Source organism: Gavialis gangeticus, unplaced genomic scaffold (genome assembly GCF_001723915.1).
Source record: "Gavialis gangeticus isolate Ggan-Ray unplaced genomic scaffold, GavGan_comp1, whole genome shotgun sequence".
Lineage (NCBI taxonomy): Eukaryota > Metazoa > Chordata > Crocodylia > Gavialidae > Gavialis > Gavialis gangeticus.
Genome location: NW_017729034.1, coordinates 50,451,385 through 50,469,466, shown reverse-complemented (window position 1 = coordinate 50,469,466; position 18,082 = coordinate 50,451,385). Strand labels below are relative to the sequence as shown.

Sequence of the window (18,082 nt, the reverse complement as noted above, 5' to 3'; positions counted from 1 at the left end):
AGCACCTTTAAAAAAAAAAGAAGTGATTAAATCAAAAACATGTATAAAACATGTATACATAAACACAACCATGTATACATATAAAAAATCGTTTCAGAAACATACTGTGCCATTAAAGAACCTAAGAAATGTGGAAGTTCCCATGTTGAGGGAAAAGAAATCTGCTATTTTAAAACTAACAAAACTGCGTGACCAGAAATGCAAGGTATAGATATTTGTAAAAAACAAAACAAACAAACAAAAAAACCCCCAAAAAACCTCTAAGGAAAAATGAATTAGGAGATTAGTTTGGCTTCTTTACTTCATTGGATCTAAAAAACTTCAGTTAAAATCTTAAGGCTTACCTTTTAAAAAGGATAAAGGAGGCCTAAGGTCATTAATGAAGCTTTTCAATAGAAGTAAGAGTGTAACTGAATCTTCTGCATCCACAGCCTGACCTCTATTGAGCTTTTCTATATATTCAGTCAACAACTTTGATGACAATACGCTCCCAGGCAGTGGTTCAACTGTCCATTCTGAAGGAATTATCTGTGGATGAAAACATAAGACATACCCACACAACATCATAAATAGTTACAGAAAAACTTTACATGTCGGCAGAAGATTAGCACAAAGGCCTGCTGTGTGCAAAAAAAAAAAGAACATTCTAATTTATAATTTTTTTTATAGGAATTACAATTTTAATTTTGTAGGCTTCAGACATATGGAAGTAATCCTGCTTAGTGAGTGCAGCACTTGCTCTGAGCCTGCAGGAGGCTAAGAAGCCTACTTAACTTTAGGAACATTAAACTTCTAAATTAAAGCAGTGAAAGAACAAAATAGGCTTTTCCATGTGAAGCCAGGAATCCCCATCCTGCTCTACCTTCAGAAAGTAAATCAGAAGGACCTTAAAACTGAGACAAATTTCTATCAAAACCTCAAAAATTAATCAGGGGATTCTCAAGATGGATATGCACTTAAAACTACATCTAGGCCATATTTTTAGCAAATGGCTTCATTTCAAGTTGATGGTGCCCTATTAATAATAGGTCTGTTCTCTTACAAAGACATAGTTCTTCAGATTTGACATTCTCTTACTTTTCAAAAGGGACAGATGTGATACAAATGAAAAATTAATTTCCTCAATAAAATGTTTGCTTTGGATTGCAATTAATCACATCCTTAAGATATAGTTATGCTCAACAACAGTCTCTCTCTTCCACAAGATGAGAGACAACTCACGTTGTTAATTCTAATGTTAAATTTTTCTTTTAGAAAGACTACAGAAGAAGGACCAACACATATGTACTTGGAAGTTCTAGCTTATGATGAAAGAGAAAATTCATGTTTAATTTATTGCACTGCTGTAAACCCCAAGGAGTTATTTATTTTCTCCAAATTTATTTTGGTGATAAAACAACACCATAAACATCTTAATACTTTTAGAAAATGTTACCAAGTGTCTTTAAAAATGGAGTAAGATTATCCGCCTACTTCAAAGCTGCTGATTTTCCACCTATGAAAAGCCTTTTCCCCCCCACCAATGAAGAAGTGCCATCTCCAAAACTGCATAACAGTTACCTTTGTAGAGTGACTGCTTTCAAGTTTTCTGATTTTTCCCCCCAAAAGGCTGAAGACTCTGAGAGCCAACGACAAAGAACTTTCCTCCATTTGTGAACTGCAGCAGCACTGGGCAAGCACCGAGGTAATTATAAGAGCAGCTACTTTCTGCTTCACATTGCAGGATTCGTTTTCAGCAGCACAAATCAAATCCTCCACCTTAAAACACAAAAAAGACAGCATAAGGCACTTGATCACCTGCTCCTTTCCTTTTGTCCTCTATGGCATGGAGAGTAGAACACCCAAGACTTCCTATCTTTCCTTGCCCCAATATACCTTCATTATGCTTGGTACAGAAGTCTGTTTCCATAGTCAGTTCAAACCTTGTCCTCTCTTCTAACAGGAATACTTATTAATTCTTGCTGTGACGATACTTGGTGGAATACATTTGCCCATGGATTTGTCCATCCAAACTGGGCAGCAGAGACCTCCAAATTCATTATACATTTTCCCCCCTCAACTGGAAAATTGCCTCGGGGGAAAAAAACCCCAACATGAAGTTTTGCTTTAACTAGATTAATGTGCCAATATGTTACTCTTTCATGCATTGTATTTTCCTTATCATGACAGAGTCAGCAGGCAGTAATTTTTTTTGACCATTGTATCTGTGACTATAATTCTTATATACCATAAATATAGCTTTTTAGCCACTGGTTAATGGTGTAAAATATAACATGCAGCATTTGTTAAGCTGCCATGCATCTTATTCAGTCTCTTTTGCCTGTAAGGTCCCAAATTTAGAGAGTGTGGCTTAACATAAAAACAAACATATCTTAATTATGTACTTACCATCTGTAACATTATGGAAGGATCCCCTGAAGTTATATTATCAGAAAACAGCAGGATCATTTTCTGAGTGGCCACACCAACCAGCTCTGCAGGCTCACTGGATTTAATTACTTTTTCAAAAGCTATTTCCACAAAATAGAAAAGGTGGAAAAGCAAGTTACACATGAAAATGGTGACAGCTTGACCTTATTTAGAAGTATTTTTGCACACTGGGCAATTCATTTCCTTATCACTAACATTCTAGGTTTTTCTGTAATCAACTTTCAAAAAACTGATGCTCTCCACATACAATGCCTCTGGATCTTCCTCCCTTATCCTCACCTCCCTTTTCATCAGAAGAGTTAACTCCTTGAATATAGAACAGGATCTCTTCAGTTTAGTTCACCTGGAATTCTGCCACACTAAAGAGTGGGGGCCATGGTCTTAAAATAGCAAATCAAGTCCTATATTAAAAATCCCTAAGGCAGTTACCATTACAATTAACCATAAAAATATCACTTCATATATTGCACAAGTACAGTATTACTTCAAGTCATGCTCTAAATTGAAGATAAAAATAACAAGAGAGTTTTGTCTGACTGGCTAATCTACTTCTCATGGGTTTTATTCATGATGGAAGGGTAATAGCTTGTTACAAGTAGTGAAGTGTTCTGCTGACTTTATCATAAAATTCTAACATCTAGTAGTTTTTCTTTTTCCTCTATTTATTAAGCCAGCTGATTTTAGTATCTTACCTTCTGACCAGCCTTTGAACAATGGATGAAGGGAGCAGAGGCCAGATTCTGACAGACAAACTGCCGTTCTCCATTCTGCTGATTTTGAATTATTATTAGTGATCACCATAAATGGTAACAATTTTACTGCTACTTGATTTAACAGCTCTTCTCTCTCATTCAGAATTTCTTCTTTGATTAAAATGTTTATTGCTCCTTCCAGAACTGTGTACCTACATCAGAAAAAAGAACGCTGAAGCGCATCACTGATTTTGTGAGCAAGAATATTTGTCTATAATGCCAGCAACTTCTTAACATGAAATCAGAAAACAAAGGAAATCTGTGAAAAATGAACACTTTCAAATATTTCCCAAGATTCATCAAGTTGTTATAACAAAAGAGATCTGAACTTCAGCTATAACAAAACCCCAAACCAACTTTCACCCCTAATAATTTTAGTCTTGGGGGCGTAGGGGAGAGAGGCAGAAGGGAAATACATGCATACCACTTCTCATCCTTTGAAAGATCAGCTCTTTGAAAAAGGCCCAACAGACTTGAAACAGTTACTTCTGGATTGATCTGCCCCTTAAAAATCTACAAGCAAAATGAAGAGAGAGAAAGTAAATGATCATTTGTAAATAGCCTTGCTTTTCATAAAGTTATAAACAACAGAAAATGTCAGCACTGATGACTGAATGTGTTGATCTGATACCATTTTTATTCCTCAAAATTAATATTTATACTAACAGCATGCTCCTGTTTGCCAAATCTATGAAAGGCATATAGTCTGGAATATAGCAAAATCTTTGGAAATGTTGAATTTACAGCAAGAGGAATGCTTTATAATGAAGTAAAAATTCTTTTCCCCCTGGGTAATATTCACTACATGAAAATAATTTAAAAGCATAGTCTACTGTTTAATCATTCATATTTTTATGTACACCTTTTTGCAATCAATGGTAGATCAATGCTTAAAATGAACAGCACTGGAAGGCACAATCTTCCTGTAATATTATCAGAGGCAAGCACTCATTTCAGACTGCTTCTGAAAATAAAGACAGAACTAAAATGTTGTGCTGCTGGGTTTTTGCTTGTAGCCATGTTGGCCTAAGGACATAGGCAGTCAAGGTTCTTTGAATAGATGTGATATCTTTTATTAGACAAACTGAGTAGTCGGGAAAAAGTTCTTAGTAAGCTTTTGGGCACAATCGTCCTTCTACAGGGGACATTTTGAGCGACATAAAATTTTGTGCAACCTTTCAAGAGATACCGATTTACCTCCAGGGCACTCAGAGCAGACACAACAACCTCCAAGTTGTCATCCACAAGTCGAGCAAGAATGGCTTCTTCTATGAAGGACTTATCAAATCCCTCCTGAAGAAAAACGGGGGAAAGACATTAAGAAAAATAATTTTCTTTAAATAAATACAAACTCCAATATAGGAAAGGGTTTACATCACGTAGAAGAAAATTCTGTAAGGGAGAAGCTAATAGGTAATATCAGAGGAAGAATCTGTTTACCCAGACTTCACTACAGGAACTTCATAGACAAGAATAAAATCTATACTGAACAAGATAAACCAACATTTAAAACAACAGTGACATGACCTGGCCAAAAATTAAATTACACTCTAGGTAATAAATCTTAAATATTATAGGATAACCTCATAAAAAATGTCTTTAGGATCAGGAAAAAAGTTCAAAGAGGATGGGTTTAACCCTACAGTAGGGTTAAATCAAATTGCTGTCTCATAAAAAATGAAACAAAAATATTCTGACTCTTGGGAATGTTAAGAGTTGGGGTTTGTAGTAACCAGGTTTCTGATGAGGTTGTACTGTATTACTGTGATGTTTGTTTCGTTTCATTTAAAACTTTTGACAAATGATCTTCTGCAGACATCGGATGTTGAGTAAATTCTTGATGAGAGGAAGTCAGGGTACCAACCTTTGATAGTCCAATAATCTCCTTCAAATGCTGAGTAGCCAAAACCCTGACAGCAGGTTGTGGATGATTCAGGCTAAGCAGCAGGGAGGTATCTGAATCAGCCATAAACTGAAATGTACAAGTTACAATTACTCAGTATGTGTTAAATGAATAAGGCACATATAATAAACCTATGGAAAAAATAAACTAGCTACCATTTGGTCCTGGAAGGAAACTATTTCTGATGGCAAAGCATCAAATTTAGAACAAGGGAATGCAACTGACTATATATGAACTTACAATATATTTCTAATTATAGTCTATCAAATTCTGCCAAGGTGAAGGAAACACCAAATGTTTTACTGCCCTAGGAAAACAGTGCCCTTATCTAAGAATTCTGAGACGGTTCTAGTGACATAATACGCCACTGACAAAACACAGATAGCTACAGCTAAAAAGGCAACCTGAATGTCAGCCCAAATGCCTACACCTTATCTCCAGAACCTCAACGACTAAAGCAGTCACAGGTCATAACTCTGCATGTCACAGGTCATAACTCTGCATGCCATGTTTTCATCAGTTTGCCACCCAGACAAAGAATCTATGCCCTTTATGTACAGTTATGTATTTTTTTAAATTGGCTCAGAATGTTTGAAACATTGTTTTTAATAACTCATCATCTTTTCCTTTTTATATGCCTGATTCAGAAGGGAAAAAGAAACAGCAAGGAAAGTAACTGCAAAACTAAGGGTTAAAAAATCCCCAAAACATGAAACTGAAGTTTTCTTGACCAAAGACTGGGATGACTGACAGCTGCTCTGTGATTCTGGAGTCATGACAGTCCTCTCTGTACCCAGAGAGGTTGTGGAATCTCTCCATTCCTGGTGTTCTTAAGAGCAGGTTAGACATACACTTGTCTAGGCTGGTTTAGAAATAGGTGAACCTGCTTTGAACAAGGGGTTGGACCAGATGTCTTATTGAGGTTCCTGTTCCAGCCCTACTTTTAGATCCTATAACAAAGTTTTGCCCAAACACAACATGGCATCTAAAGCACAATTAAAAAAGAAGAAAAAGCCTCCAAATTAAATAATAACAGTCATATTCTTGCAATACTGACTTTAAAGCAGCAACCTCAGAGATAAATTAGGCCACAAACCTGTACCTACCTCATATTTACCACCACTCAGTGAGAGAGAGATGAATTGGTGAAAAAGATCTTGCTTGGTCTGATCCGTAACATCTTTCAGATGCTCCTCCAGCACCATGTCTAGGGCTTTAGGATATCTGCCAACAGCCAAGAGAAAGAGATTCTGTACAGAAAAGTTATGCACCAAGCACAAGAGGAACATGTGCAATACAAGAGACTGTAAGCACTCTTGTCTGAGCAAGTTTTTATAAAAAGCTCTGCGTGTACACCCAATAGTGTTTTTATACAACAGATCAAAAACAGTGTAATTAAGGAATGGAAAGGGTCAGTTTATTTAACTGGAAGGGTCAAAGAGGCTGACTGCTGAAGCACTCAGATACTGCATAAGCTCAGACAGGTTAGGGCAATTAATTAAAGACTAGGTAATATGTCACCTAAATGAAGAGGTGACAGAGGGTATCTTCACACTGCAGGTAGGGCACAGGGAGGGCAAAAAAGTAACTTACTTTCTTTCAAAAAGCCTGATTAGAGGAAGCAGCTTTTTGCTGAGTACTTCCATCTTGGTGGGTTCAGATGCATTCTCCATACCGTAGGAAATAAACTCTTCAAGAAATTTACTGAAATGACAAACAAAAGGAGAAAAACATCTTTACAGGGCATCACTGTGATCAATGCCACTCATTTAAACAAACAGAACAGTCCGTCTGATTTATACAAGTTTTTTTAAGTACGGATTTCTCCGCATTTTCATCCCCAAAGTATGAGCAAGGCCCAATCCTGTGAACATCTACATGTGTGTTTCTCTTGGCCAGGTGAGCATTTTCAATGAACACTCAAGTGTTCTGACATCAGAATAAATTTGTAACCCATGAATACAAAAGGTTATAAAAGAGATCTATTAACAACATTATGTTTTTACAAATTCACTGTTCTATTATATGAAATGATTCTGTGAAAAATAAGCATAACTAACTCACCAAGCCACTAGGCGATCTACTTCTTTTTCCAGGGGTATACCTGTAAGTATCGCTTCCAGATGTGTTGCATATATCTGACTATACGACTCTTCTGATTCTTCATGCCCTTCTTAAGAAGACAGGTATAATGATGATCAAAGAAAAATTAACTCTAAAAATTGACTGAGCCAACAAAACCCTGAAGACCGACAGCAAAATCTAGCCACTTGAGCACATAACTTGGGAGACAGAAATGCATTCCCAACTCTGATACTAATTTGCTGAGCATCTCTGGTAAAGTAATGTAACTATTCAGGATCTTATTTTTCAAATCCATAAAATGGGATCATCAGTGCTTATAAATCTCGTAGTTTTTAATAAAAACAACATCCATTATGAGCTGGTCAGTATCATTTCTATGTGTATGGATAAAAACTATGGGACATGTTACATCTATTGTATCAAACAATATTATCTGTACAGATTCAAGTTAATAACTTCCTAAAATTATGTTGAATCAAATAGAAGTTTAATCCATCAGAAAGGGAACCCTCTTCCTGCGACTCAAACACCTCATGTAGATATCTGGTTGCCTAGCAGAAGAACAGTCTTCTGTAGCATTTGGGAAAGCAGAGCACAAATCAAACATAAAAAAAAAAAGAGTATGTGCAGTTCCTTACTGTTTTCAGTAGTTTACCATGAGCAGTTACTGAAAATGATTTACCTAGATATTTAGGAAAGTTACCATAACAGTTTGCACAGAAAAATTAAACAAAACATCAAATGTATACCAACCTACCATCACTGGAGTGGACAATAGAGTTAACTAATTGTGGCAGCAGGTAATGCAGAAGTGGAGTGATGTCATAGGCTGCTGAAATGCCATGCAACAGGGTAACCAGGTCCTGAACATTACACAAGTAATTAAATGGCCTGCACAGGAGACAAGAGTGAATGTGGCTTTAGGTCACAATTTGACAGTCACCTTCAAGTGTCTGACACAGTATGACAGAAAACCTTCAAATGTCCAATATGTGTTGTCAAGTGACACAACATCACTGGACAAAAATGTAAAGGGTTCTAGGGTTATACACTGCAGTCTTCTGAGGTTTGTTGGTACATTTCAGATTCTGCAAAAGGTAGGAAGTATTCACTTTAATTCTGCTTCTGCTTTAGGACAGAAAATTTCCTTTTTAAAAAAAAGCCAACAGCAAATCATAGCAGTGAAGGGTGCAGAACTGAGGAGTACTTGTGTGCAAGGAAGAGGAGAGTTCTCCCTGGGAAAACCTCACTGTCATTAAGACTAGCTTCCTTAACTGTCCTAGCTCAAGCAGGCCTTGGAGATGCACAGGGAGAGAAGATGTAGTGGGAAGCACACCATACCATCTAGATGCAGCAACCAGGATACTACTTACACTAACTTCTTGGAAGTGGAGTAACAGAAAGGTATGCCTCACAAACTTTTACAGCACAGGGGGATTGCAGAGAAATGAAAAGGCTTTTAGTCTTAATGGAATGTGCTCACATAAAAGAAAATACCCATGTAGTAATATGTAGTCCTGAAACTACAGCTTCTTGCAGGCTGGATGACCCAAGTTCAGGTGGTGGAGCGAGCATTAAGCCTTATAAACCTTCCGGGTGCTGGTAGCTGCAGGAATCAATACTGCTGCCACTTGCCTGGCCAGCACAGCAGTATCCTCAACTGGAACCTTGACTGAAAAATTCAGTGGCTGTATTAACCTCCTGGGTGCTGGCCCCACTGATACAGTTGTTCTGGCAACCAAGGGAGTAAACACCACTGCTGCTCACCCTGCCGTCAAATTTCCAACCCCGTGAGCTGGACCAAGAGGTGGGTCTTCCAAACCACAAGAAGCCTATGGGCTGGACATATAAGAACCCTGCTCTAAGCCACCCTGAAGGCAGAGGATCTGAGCCTGATCTATGCTTTTAAAAGTTTTGCAGATATAACTATGTCAAGTCAGGGCACGATCTGTTGACTTCCTTCCCAACCTATCAACAGAACTACGTTGGCAAAACTTCTAGCGCAGGTGCCAGGAGATAGCAGCAAAGATCCCTCTTCTCGCATAGTTTATTCCATTTGGGGAAACTATCCTGGCAATTCAATACATAAATGCAGAGGATAAGCTGTGCCTCTACATATGAGAACTGATAGTATAACTCTATCATTATAACTACACTGGCAAACCCTTTTAAGTGCAGACAAAGCCTCGAAGTGTATCGCTCACTCCTAGAAAACAGTAGTTCCCACAGAGATGGACTATCTATAAGCAAAACTATTGGAGCTTTTCAAGTGCAATAACTTTTGGAGTATTTCTAAACTGGTCTTTGGTCCTGTTCACTAGCTGATCTCACGGGCAATCTAAGTCATAAATTTCACAAAAGTGTCACAGCCTTCCATTCCGCCTTATGCTGTGCCACAGAAGTTACAAGAATGCAATGTTACAAACAGCTCAATTTGGGTGTGGGGTGTATCTTGGAACCCGCTAACCAAATGGCACCAACTCTGCATTAAGTCCTCTACCCTACCTCCTCTTGAAAATATACCTACTTTCAAGATACTCTCCCTAAACTTACAGATTTCAAAGCAATCTGTATATTGAAAGCAGCCTTTACAGAAGGGCTGTATCTGAGAAACCCCTTGAACAAATTATCAGAAATGCTACCCCAAATCTGGGGAGTTGCAACAATTTTAAAAACAATTAAATTACACCAATAGCTAAAATCCACCAGATATGGATTTTATAGTTGTTTCAAATATCAGCTCTTAAATAGTGTGGCAGTCTCAGCCATAACTACTGTGATGCTACTCCCACAGAACAGTATCAGCATCCCTTTAAAATTGGAATCTAAAATAGATTCAAGTTATTTTACTCAAGATGCGTGTTCTCAGCTATTAAGAGTTATTGGGTATACTTTTCTAGTCATTTCAGGCATGCTTACTTTTTCCCAAGATTGTCTCCCTTTTGGCTCTGTAGAAGAACAATCAGGCAGGCTAGTCCTTCCTTGGCCAGGGAAGGCATTTTGGTCAAAGACTTGCTGATCTGTAAAGTCAAGGTGCACACTAAGGATGTCTCCATGGTCACTTTCACTGCCAGCTGGCAGATGATCATGTACGTTGCAGCCCTGTAATCCTCTAGACAGGATTTCAAACCCTACAAAAGGGAGAAAGAATCCAAAGGTGTCAAGATTTTAGTTCAGAAACAATATTGAGGAAAAATGGAACTTCAATCTCTCTGACCAGCATCAATGATGTCAGATCTTTGGGTGAGTGATTCCACTCAACTCTTGAGATGTGAAAAAACGAGCTAAGGAGGTACATGCACACAACACACATGTAAACTAGGGGTCCACTCATAAAGATTTTTGGGGCTGATACCAATAGCCAATATTTAAGGAGGTATACTGGCCGATACTGATCTGATTTCCAATACAGCTGCCTCCAGCTGGTAAGTTTGGTGTGGTGGAAGGGGAAGGGGGAGGGAAGGGGCATGGGGGAGGGAGGGAGCAGAGGCAGGCACTGCCCAGACGGGGTGTGGGGGCGGGCCAGAGCCCATCTCATGTGGGTGGGGAGGAGGAAGGTGGATCCCACCAGTGCTTGCACCCTGGGAGGACACATGGCCTCCAGATCTGTGGGCGGCAGGCTGCACAGGGCTCTTCTTGGCAGAAGCTGGGCTTGGAGTAGGTGCCAGTGGTGCTGGGAGGATGTTGCATTGACCCCAGATTTCACTGCTGCTCTGCTCCCAGAGCTGTCAGCAGCTAGCCACCTGGCGCAGTCCTGACTCAATGCCCCACCTCCACCCACACGCCAGGAAGAGCCGAGGCTGTACCAGGTGGCTGGCTCCTGTGGCACTGGGAGCAGAGCAGAGGCAAAATTTGGGGTGAATGCAATCTCCCAGCGGCGTCAGCATCTGCTCCAAGCTCCACACAGCCCCGGCTTCAGCCCACCCTCTACAGATCCAGGGGGCACATGTTCCTCCCCTCCTCCAATGCCCTCCTGGGGTGCAAGTAGTGGTGGGAGCTGCCTCCCGCAACAGAAGCCGCAGCTCCGCCCCCCCCACTCCACCTGGGCAGCTCCTGCCCCCTCCCTCACCATGGGAAGTATTGATCTGCCCCCCCACGCCCCTTCTCTTCCCCCCCTCCCCTCCCACTACACTGGACTTACCAGCTGGGTGCAGCTCTCCACGCTAAATTATCAGCCCCATCAGGCCAATATCTGATACAGCCAGTTTTCTTTATATTGGTACCGATCCGATATCAGACCAATGTATTTGTGCACGTCTAGAGTAAATTAGTTCTTAAGCAAAATGAGTTCTCAGCTATACCATTATCTTTTCAACAACATTCACAATGATCGGGAGATATGATTTAGATTACATACACAGCCCAGCTGTCTCCCAGTTCCTGCCTTTCCTCAACCCAGGTTAGGTAGAGGACTGGCTTTCCAGCTATTTTCATAATTCCCTCGATAGCCAGAGTACTGGGGTATTAAGTCATTTCCCAACATCCTACATTATGAGAAGTGTATCATATCAAAGCCAGGTGGACATAGGTCACTTCCACAGTACCACAATAGTAACACTAAATTGGCCAAAGTTTACAATCAAGCCAGCATGTTCTAAAAAATTAAGCATCACTTCACATTTTTACTAGTTTATAGACACCAACAGAAATGCAGAAAAAAGTGAGATATATTTTGCTTACATAGATCCTTTCCTAATATGTCCTAGTGTGAAAATCCCTTGTGAATGTTAATTACAGAAATCTTGTCAGGAAAATAAGCCAAGGGATATCATGCAAGAGAGTAAAATATTGGGTACCTTTTGGATATAGGGGAGCAGTTTGGAGACTATGGTGTCTGTAATCTTCTCTACAGCCCCAAGAGCAGATACAATGGTGGAGGCATAAAAAGTAAGCAGGACTCTCAACTGAGATGAACTACCAGGATACACTGAAAAGACCTAGGAGTGGATGGAAATAAAAGTTATCCAGGTATTGGAACAAGATTCTAAAGCAAGAAGAAACATATAGCATATTCAAAACATGCAAGGTCTCATGTTCAGAATTTCTAACTCCATGTATTTTGTTTGTCTTGACATATCCTAGCAAGCTAAGTAATTGGGACTGCTACATCTGGCACTTTTCTGGGATCATATGAGCCTATATTTTGGTTTATTAATGGAAAATTATTATTTTTTTTACCATCATAATAAACAGAGGTAACATTCACTACTTTAAACACTCACTTGATGCATGTATGACAACTCTCAAGAGAGGCATCCAAGCATAAAGATTAGTTGCAAATTGAGTGGATGGCATTAGTTGATATAAAATAAGAAAGGCTTTGATTTCTCCGTACATGCTACAGAACCATTCTTTTGGAGTCACTCCAGGACACTGACCAACTCGGTTCATTGCTCAAGAATGTCCACCTCCCCATGCTCTCCTCAAGCAAAAACAAAACAAAACCAAGCAACCAACTCCCTCCCTCATGCCCTCCCCCCCACACCCCCAACAGCCAGATGTGCTGTCCTGCACAACTGGCTAACAGCATTTTGGCTCTTCTACTTGGATATTTCTGATGGAACAGATATTGATCATCACTTGAGGCAACATACTAGAATACCTGACCAGGGTACTCTTTCCTGCCATGGCAGGGGGTCGGACTTGATGATCTACTCAGGTCCCTTCCAACCCTACTAACTAACTATGAACTAACTAACTAACTAACTAGGGGTACATCCAGGAGGGTGCAGTTATAGCCACCTTTGATTCCTCCTCCACTATACCATCTATGGGAGCTGAATGCTCAATCCTGCTGGAGATGGGCCACCTGGTGCCTCTTTCAAAGCTGGGCAGGCAACTAGAAACACCAGTTGTATCAGACAAGGGCCCGATCCTGACTGCACTCCTCCCTTTTGAAAGTCCTAGATCTGTTGTACTTGACCACTGAACTGGCCTAACACTGAAAACTGTTCATTCCCAATCACACCATTATACTAATTTCTGCTCAGTTCTCTCTTCTGTATGAATTATCAACATGGGCTTCAAGAAAAAGTTCTCAGATTGTACGGCAATGAACTGAGTGTTTTTATTTCTCCTAAATTCAGAACCTGCATAAACAGCATGTAAAATGGTAAAAGATACATCTACCATGCTAGAGGGCTTTACCAACCTTTACAGATTTTGTCACCAGACTGCAAATGAAATCCATGAAGCCCAGGTCTTTGTAGCAGTGTGTAATCAAAGTACCTTTAGCCAGGGGGACTCCAGGTCTCTACCCAGGGTAAAATCAAAGAAAAAAAAGAATAGAAAAATGGATGTAAAAATCAGGATATACTACAATAAAATGCAAAATCTGAAAGAAACAGGAGCATCATATCTCCATAAATCACACTAAATAATCAGCTATCCTGATTTAAGCTAAAATAAGTAATGGACTCCCCTCACCCTGCTTAGATGTTTCTCTCCTTCTCTTTAACTATAGAAAACTTTGTTAGTAATCCTCATGCTTTCCTACTTGACTGCAAACATATTACATGTTAAAAGCAGGTTTTTTTCAAAATAAAGCCTTTGCTATAATCAATTTTCCTTTTTTCTTGAAAAAAGGAAAGAAAAAGAAAAGAAGAAAGAGATGCATCAGAAATGAGAGACACATTTAGTTCCTAACTCCATCAAGTCTGCAAGGATGATCTTGATCTGTAAGTGCACGGGCAAAAGAACCATGTTCACAGACGTGACAATGGAAATAGGATGACCTCAAGTAGAGAAAGCATACTTTCTCACAGCCCCCCCATTTAGATCTTTTCTCTATTTCACCCTTATTGGATCCAACCAATTCCATCTGTGAGTTGGGTCTGTAATTTTCAGAAGCTGGATAACTCGCACAAACAGTTTAGTCTCATGATACGGCAAAACGCAACCAATCAAACTGTCCGGGTTGTAGAGATGGATATGAAACCTATGGGGGAAAAAAAAATGCTTAGACATTACAACAAGTTTCATAGTGCAGGATCCAGCCACTCACTTTTTGTATAGCTGAGTTTGTTTTTTAAGAATCATAGTAAAACATTTACTTGAATTTAGGATGAGGTCCTGTCTCCCCCAACCCCACAAATCAGCAGGGGGGGGAGGGGAAGCCCCTCATCTTAGATTCACATACAAAGCAGAGTGAATGGCAGGCAGCTATTGTGGCTCTGATTCTGGCCCTGAGCCCAGGTCCGAGTCAGAGTCAGATCCAAAGCAGCAGCCTCCCACAGCATCATCCCCCACATTTGCCCTTTGAAGCTTCTGCCCCTTCTCCCCCTTAGTGGCAAGCACAGCTTGACTCCAGCTGGATTCCCTCCTGGGCACAGAGTACATGAAACTGTGGCCCGTGTCCAGCCAAACAGCAGCACTGGCACTGCTGCATGGCTCGGCAGTGGCTATGCTTTCATGTGCTATGCTCTGTAACTCTGCAGGGAACATAGCCCAAACAATGTCTGACAGTAAGAATGGGGAAGGGGAAACAGACTATGGCAAGCTGAATGTGGGGGAGTCCAGGTGCCAGGGGGGCAGAAAGCAGGCAGGAGGGGAAGAAGCACTCACTATTATATGTCACATCATTAGATTAGACCAGGGGTTGGCAACCTACAGTCCCAGGCCAGATCAGGCCCATGGATATGGGACTCCATCAGCATTTACGTGTGCAGAGATTTGACTTGGGCAGTCTCCCTGTGTTACTGCAGGGAAAAGTGGCAGCAGTGGCCGAGGCCTAATGCCCACTTGCCTCTGACCCAGGGTGGGTCATTCCAGCCCACAGCCAGAAAAGGTTGCTGACTCCTGGATTATACTACATGGTATATCCTTCACATTTTGTATTGAAAAATGTAGTTATTCTACAAAGCACTTTTCATGTTGAAGGAAACCATACAAAAATTTCCTAAACTCATCTAAAATGCAGCCTGAATCAGAGAGTGGTAACCAATAAACAGAGACTGGAAATGTGGTGAAGGACAGAACAGACCTGCTGCTCTGTCAAAGTGCTGCAGAAGCATTAGAGTCCACACAGAGAGCTACATCTTATTCTACCTTTTAGTCACCTAAACAGCATCCTGTTCCACCCTGCTCAAGTCCCTGAAAAAAAAAAAAAACACTAACGTGCCTACTTATGTCACCAGCCATCTTGCCCTTAAGACTAAACCAGAAAAGGCAGAAAGCAGGTGAACTCACCCAGCTTTTGAGGCAACTGTTCTCAAAGGACTCAAGCAAGGTGTAATAGCGTTACACTGAGGGCATAATAGGAGAAGAGGATGCAGCCCAGAGAATACAAAACCTAGTCAACTTCTTATCCAAAAGACTCATAATTTAATTTGCAAGGAATTAAATTAATTTCATCTTGCAAAGATGAAGATTTGAATCGATTATTTCAGAATTTTAATCTCTAGTTCCAGTGATCTCAGGCAAACTTCACCCAAACCATCCTGACACGAGTGTGGGTAAGGAAGCAGGAGGGAAGTCTTAAATGTTTCATAATCATATCTATTAACACACAGATGATTTATATAGTTACCTGTGAATCAGCCACTCAAGGCACTTCTGTGCTGGTTTAAGCATGAAGTAAGGGGACAGGTGGATCAGGAACAAAGAAATATTCTCATCCAGCTGTTGGTTTACTACTTTACTCTGAACACTCCGCTCCAAGCCTTTTGACGTAACACTGAACAAAGTAGAATGAAACATCTCAAAGGAAGGATCGATCGCAGTCAGTTCCTCTAAACCAGTGCACCCTAGGACAAAACAGTATGGGGTGAAAAGCCATCCAGTTCTCTTCCTTCCCATGCAAGAATCACTTGCATTATCCTGACCTCTCTCATACTACACCACCAAACATCACTATAAAAGAGCGCATCATGCCTACCATTTCAATAATCTTTTTCCTATCCATAACCAGGAGGCCATACTGCTCCAAAATATATTTTGCCAAAGTAGTGAAAGCTTTGAGAATTCATCTCACTTTTGAAGTGCCAGCTCTCAGGGATGTGGACACAGCAGATTCCTGAACTCCAGAATTCTAAACCTAGATTGGATAGCAGCTCCATCTAAGAGCCCAACTTCAATTTAGTTGGGCTAACTGAAACTTGGTGGGAACCTACCCATGACTGGGCAGTAAGCATTGGGGGCTATAGACTGTAGAGATGTGATAGAATAGGGAGAAAAGGGAGGGGGTATTGTTATCTATGTAAAGGAGTAATATACAACTTTCATAATCAAGATGGGACCAGAGGAGGGGCAAACTGAAGCACTGTGGGTCAGAATGCAAGGGTGCTGGGGGAAAAGGGACTTGGTAGGGGGGGTCTACTACAGGCCGCCACTTCAGGAGGAAGAGATGGACCTGGAATTCCCAAGACAACTCTCAGAGGCCGTATTGTCAAGGGACATAGTTGTCATGGGTGACCTAAACTACCCTGACGTCTGCTGGGAGGAGCAGTCAGCTAGATCCAACTGTTCATGTAGGTTCTTAGCTGAAAGTCCTGTAAGCAAGTTAACATAGGAAGTATATGGTCCAACTAGAGGAAACGCCTTACTGGACTTAGTCCTGGCTATAGGGGATGACTTGGTGGGGGATCTACTGACACAAGGTAACCTAGGGGACAGTGACCATCACGTGATTGAATTCACTATCTGGCGTAGGGTGGGAAAGGTAACCAGTAGGGCAGAAGTGCTAGACTTCAGAAAGGCTAACTTCGGTGTGCTCAGGAGAATAGTTAGTGAGGCACTGAAGATCAGGAGGATTGGTGAGCTAGGAGTCCAGGAAGGGTGGTCGTTCCTAAAGGGAGCAATCCTATGGGCGCAGGAGACAATCCCATTGCACAGCAAAGGGGGCAAAGGGGCCAAGAAACTCTCTTGGCTGAACAGGGACATCCAAGAAAGACTTGGGGCAAAAAAAGAGGCATATAAGCTGTGGAAGCAGGGGGTAGCTACCAAGGTGACGTACACCTACTAGGCCCACACTTGCAGGGAGGCAGTCAGAAAAGCCAAAGCAGAAATGGAACTTAGGCTGGCAACAAACAGTCCTTCAGGTAGCTAAAAGAAGGTGAAGGGTAGCATAGGACCCCTACAGGGCAAACTAGGGTAATTAGTGACAGAGGGGGGACAAAGCCGAGCTCTTCAATGAGTTTTTTACCTCTGTATTCCTGAACTCGGATCAGGACAAATCTCCCAATTGGATCATAGACAGGCACAAAAGGGAAACCAGCCCACCGTTAGCACTGACTTAGTGAAAAGACACTTAGAGCAGCTGGATGTGTTTATGTCAGCAGGCCCGGATGATCTTCATCCAATGGTGCTGAAGGAATTGGCCGGCGTCATAGCAGAGCCACTTGCATGGCTGTTTGAGCACTCTTGGTGCTCAGGTCAGGTCCCAGTGAACTAGAAAAGGGCCAATGTGGTCTCTATTTTCAAGGGGAGGAAGGAGGATCTGGGTAACTATAGACCAGTTAGCCTCACCTGTATCCTTGGGAAAACCTTTGAAAAAATTAAGGACCATATTTGTGGCAGTCAAGTGGAGAAAGCAATGCTAAAGGGCAAGCAACACAGATTCATAGCAGGTAGATCCTGCCTGACTAACTTTGTTTCTTTTTATGACCAGGTCATAAAATGCTTAGATGCAGGAATCTAAGTAGTGCTGTTCAATGTCTTCATCAGTGACTTGGATGAAGGCGTGGAAAGCACTCTGTGCAAATTCACAGACGACACTAAACTATGTGATAAAGTTAACAGACCAGAGGATAGAGAACAGATCCAGGTGGATCTGGACAGGTTGGAAAAGTAGGCAGAACAGAATAGGATGCAGTTCAATAAGGATAAGTGCAAGGTGCTGCATCTAGGGACAAGGAATCACCAGCATACTTACAGGCTCCAAGTTCTTGACCACCTGGGCAATAGTGATCATCGC

The 18,082-nt window shown here is 41.0% G+C and overlaps 1 protein-coding gene across 2 annotated transcripts in view; it reads right to left on the bottom strand.

The window, feature by feature from the left end:
- The window catches only part of HEATR1 (HEAT repeat containing 1), a 68,227-nt gene that overhangs the window by 42,752 nt on the left and 7,393 nt on the right, over window positions 1–18,082 (bottom strand). Inside the window, exons 3-18 of one of the 2 annotated variants that reach the window (XM_019527117.1) lie at window positions 15,698–15,914; window positions 13,966–14,107; window positions 13,322–13,423; window positions 11,967–12,107; window positions 10,090–10,301; window positions 7,928–8,061; window positions 7,150–7,258; window positions 6,679–6,789; window positions 6,192–6,309; window positions 5,047–5,154; window positions 4,380–4,475; window positions 3,607–3,695; window positions 3,123–3,334; window positions 2,389–2,510; window positions 1,561–1,758; window positions 345–528 (exon numbers count right to left, since the gene is read on the bottom strand). In XM_019527117.1, coding sequence (XP_019382662.1) covers window positions 345–528; window positions 1,561–1,758; window positions 2,389–2,510; window positions 3,123–3,334; window positions 3,607–3,695; window positions 4,380–4,475; window positions 5,047–5,154; window positions 6,192–6,309; window positions 6,679–6,789; window positions 7,150–7,258; window positions 7,928–8,061; window positions 10,090–10,301; window positions 11,967–12,107; window positions 13,322–13,423; window positions 13,966–14,107; window positions 15,698–15,914 — 2,295 coding nt within the window. The remainder of the gene's footprint in view (window positions 1–344; window positions 529–1,560; window positions 1,759–2,388; window positions 2,511–3,122; window positions 3,335–3,606; window positions 3,696–4,379; window positions 4,476–5,046; window positions 5,155–6,191; window positions 6,310–6,678; window positions 6,790–7,149; window positions 7,259–7,927; window positions 8,062–10,089; window positions 10,302–11,966; window positions 12,108–13,321; window positions 13,424–13,965; window positions 14,108–15,697; window positions 15,915–18,082) is intronic. The other variant, XM_019527118.1, reaches the window with a different exon arrangement.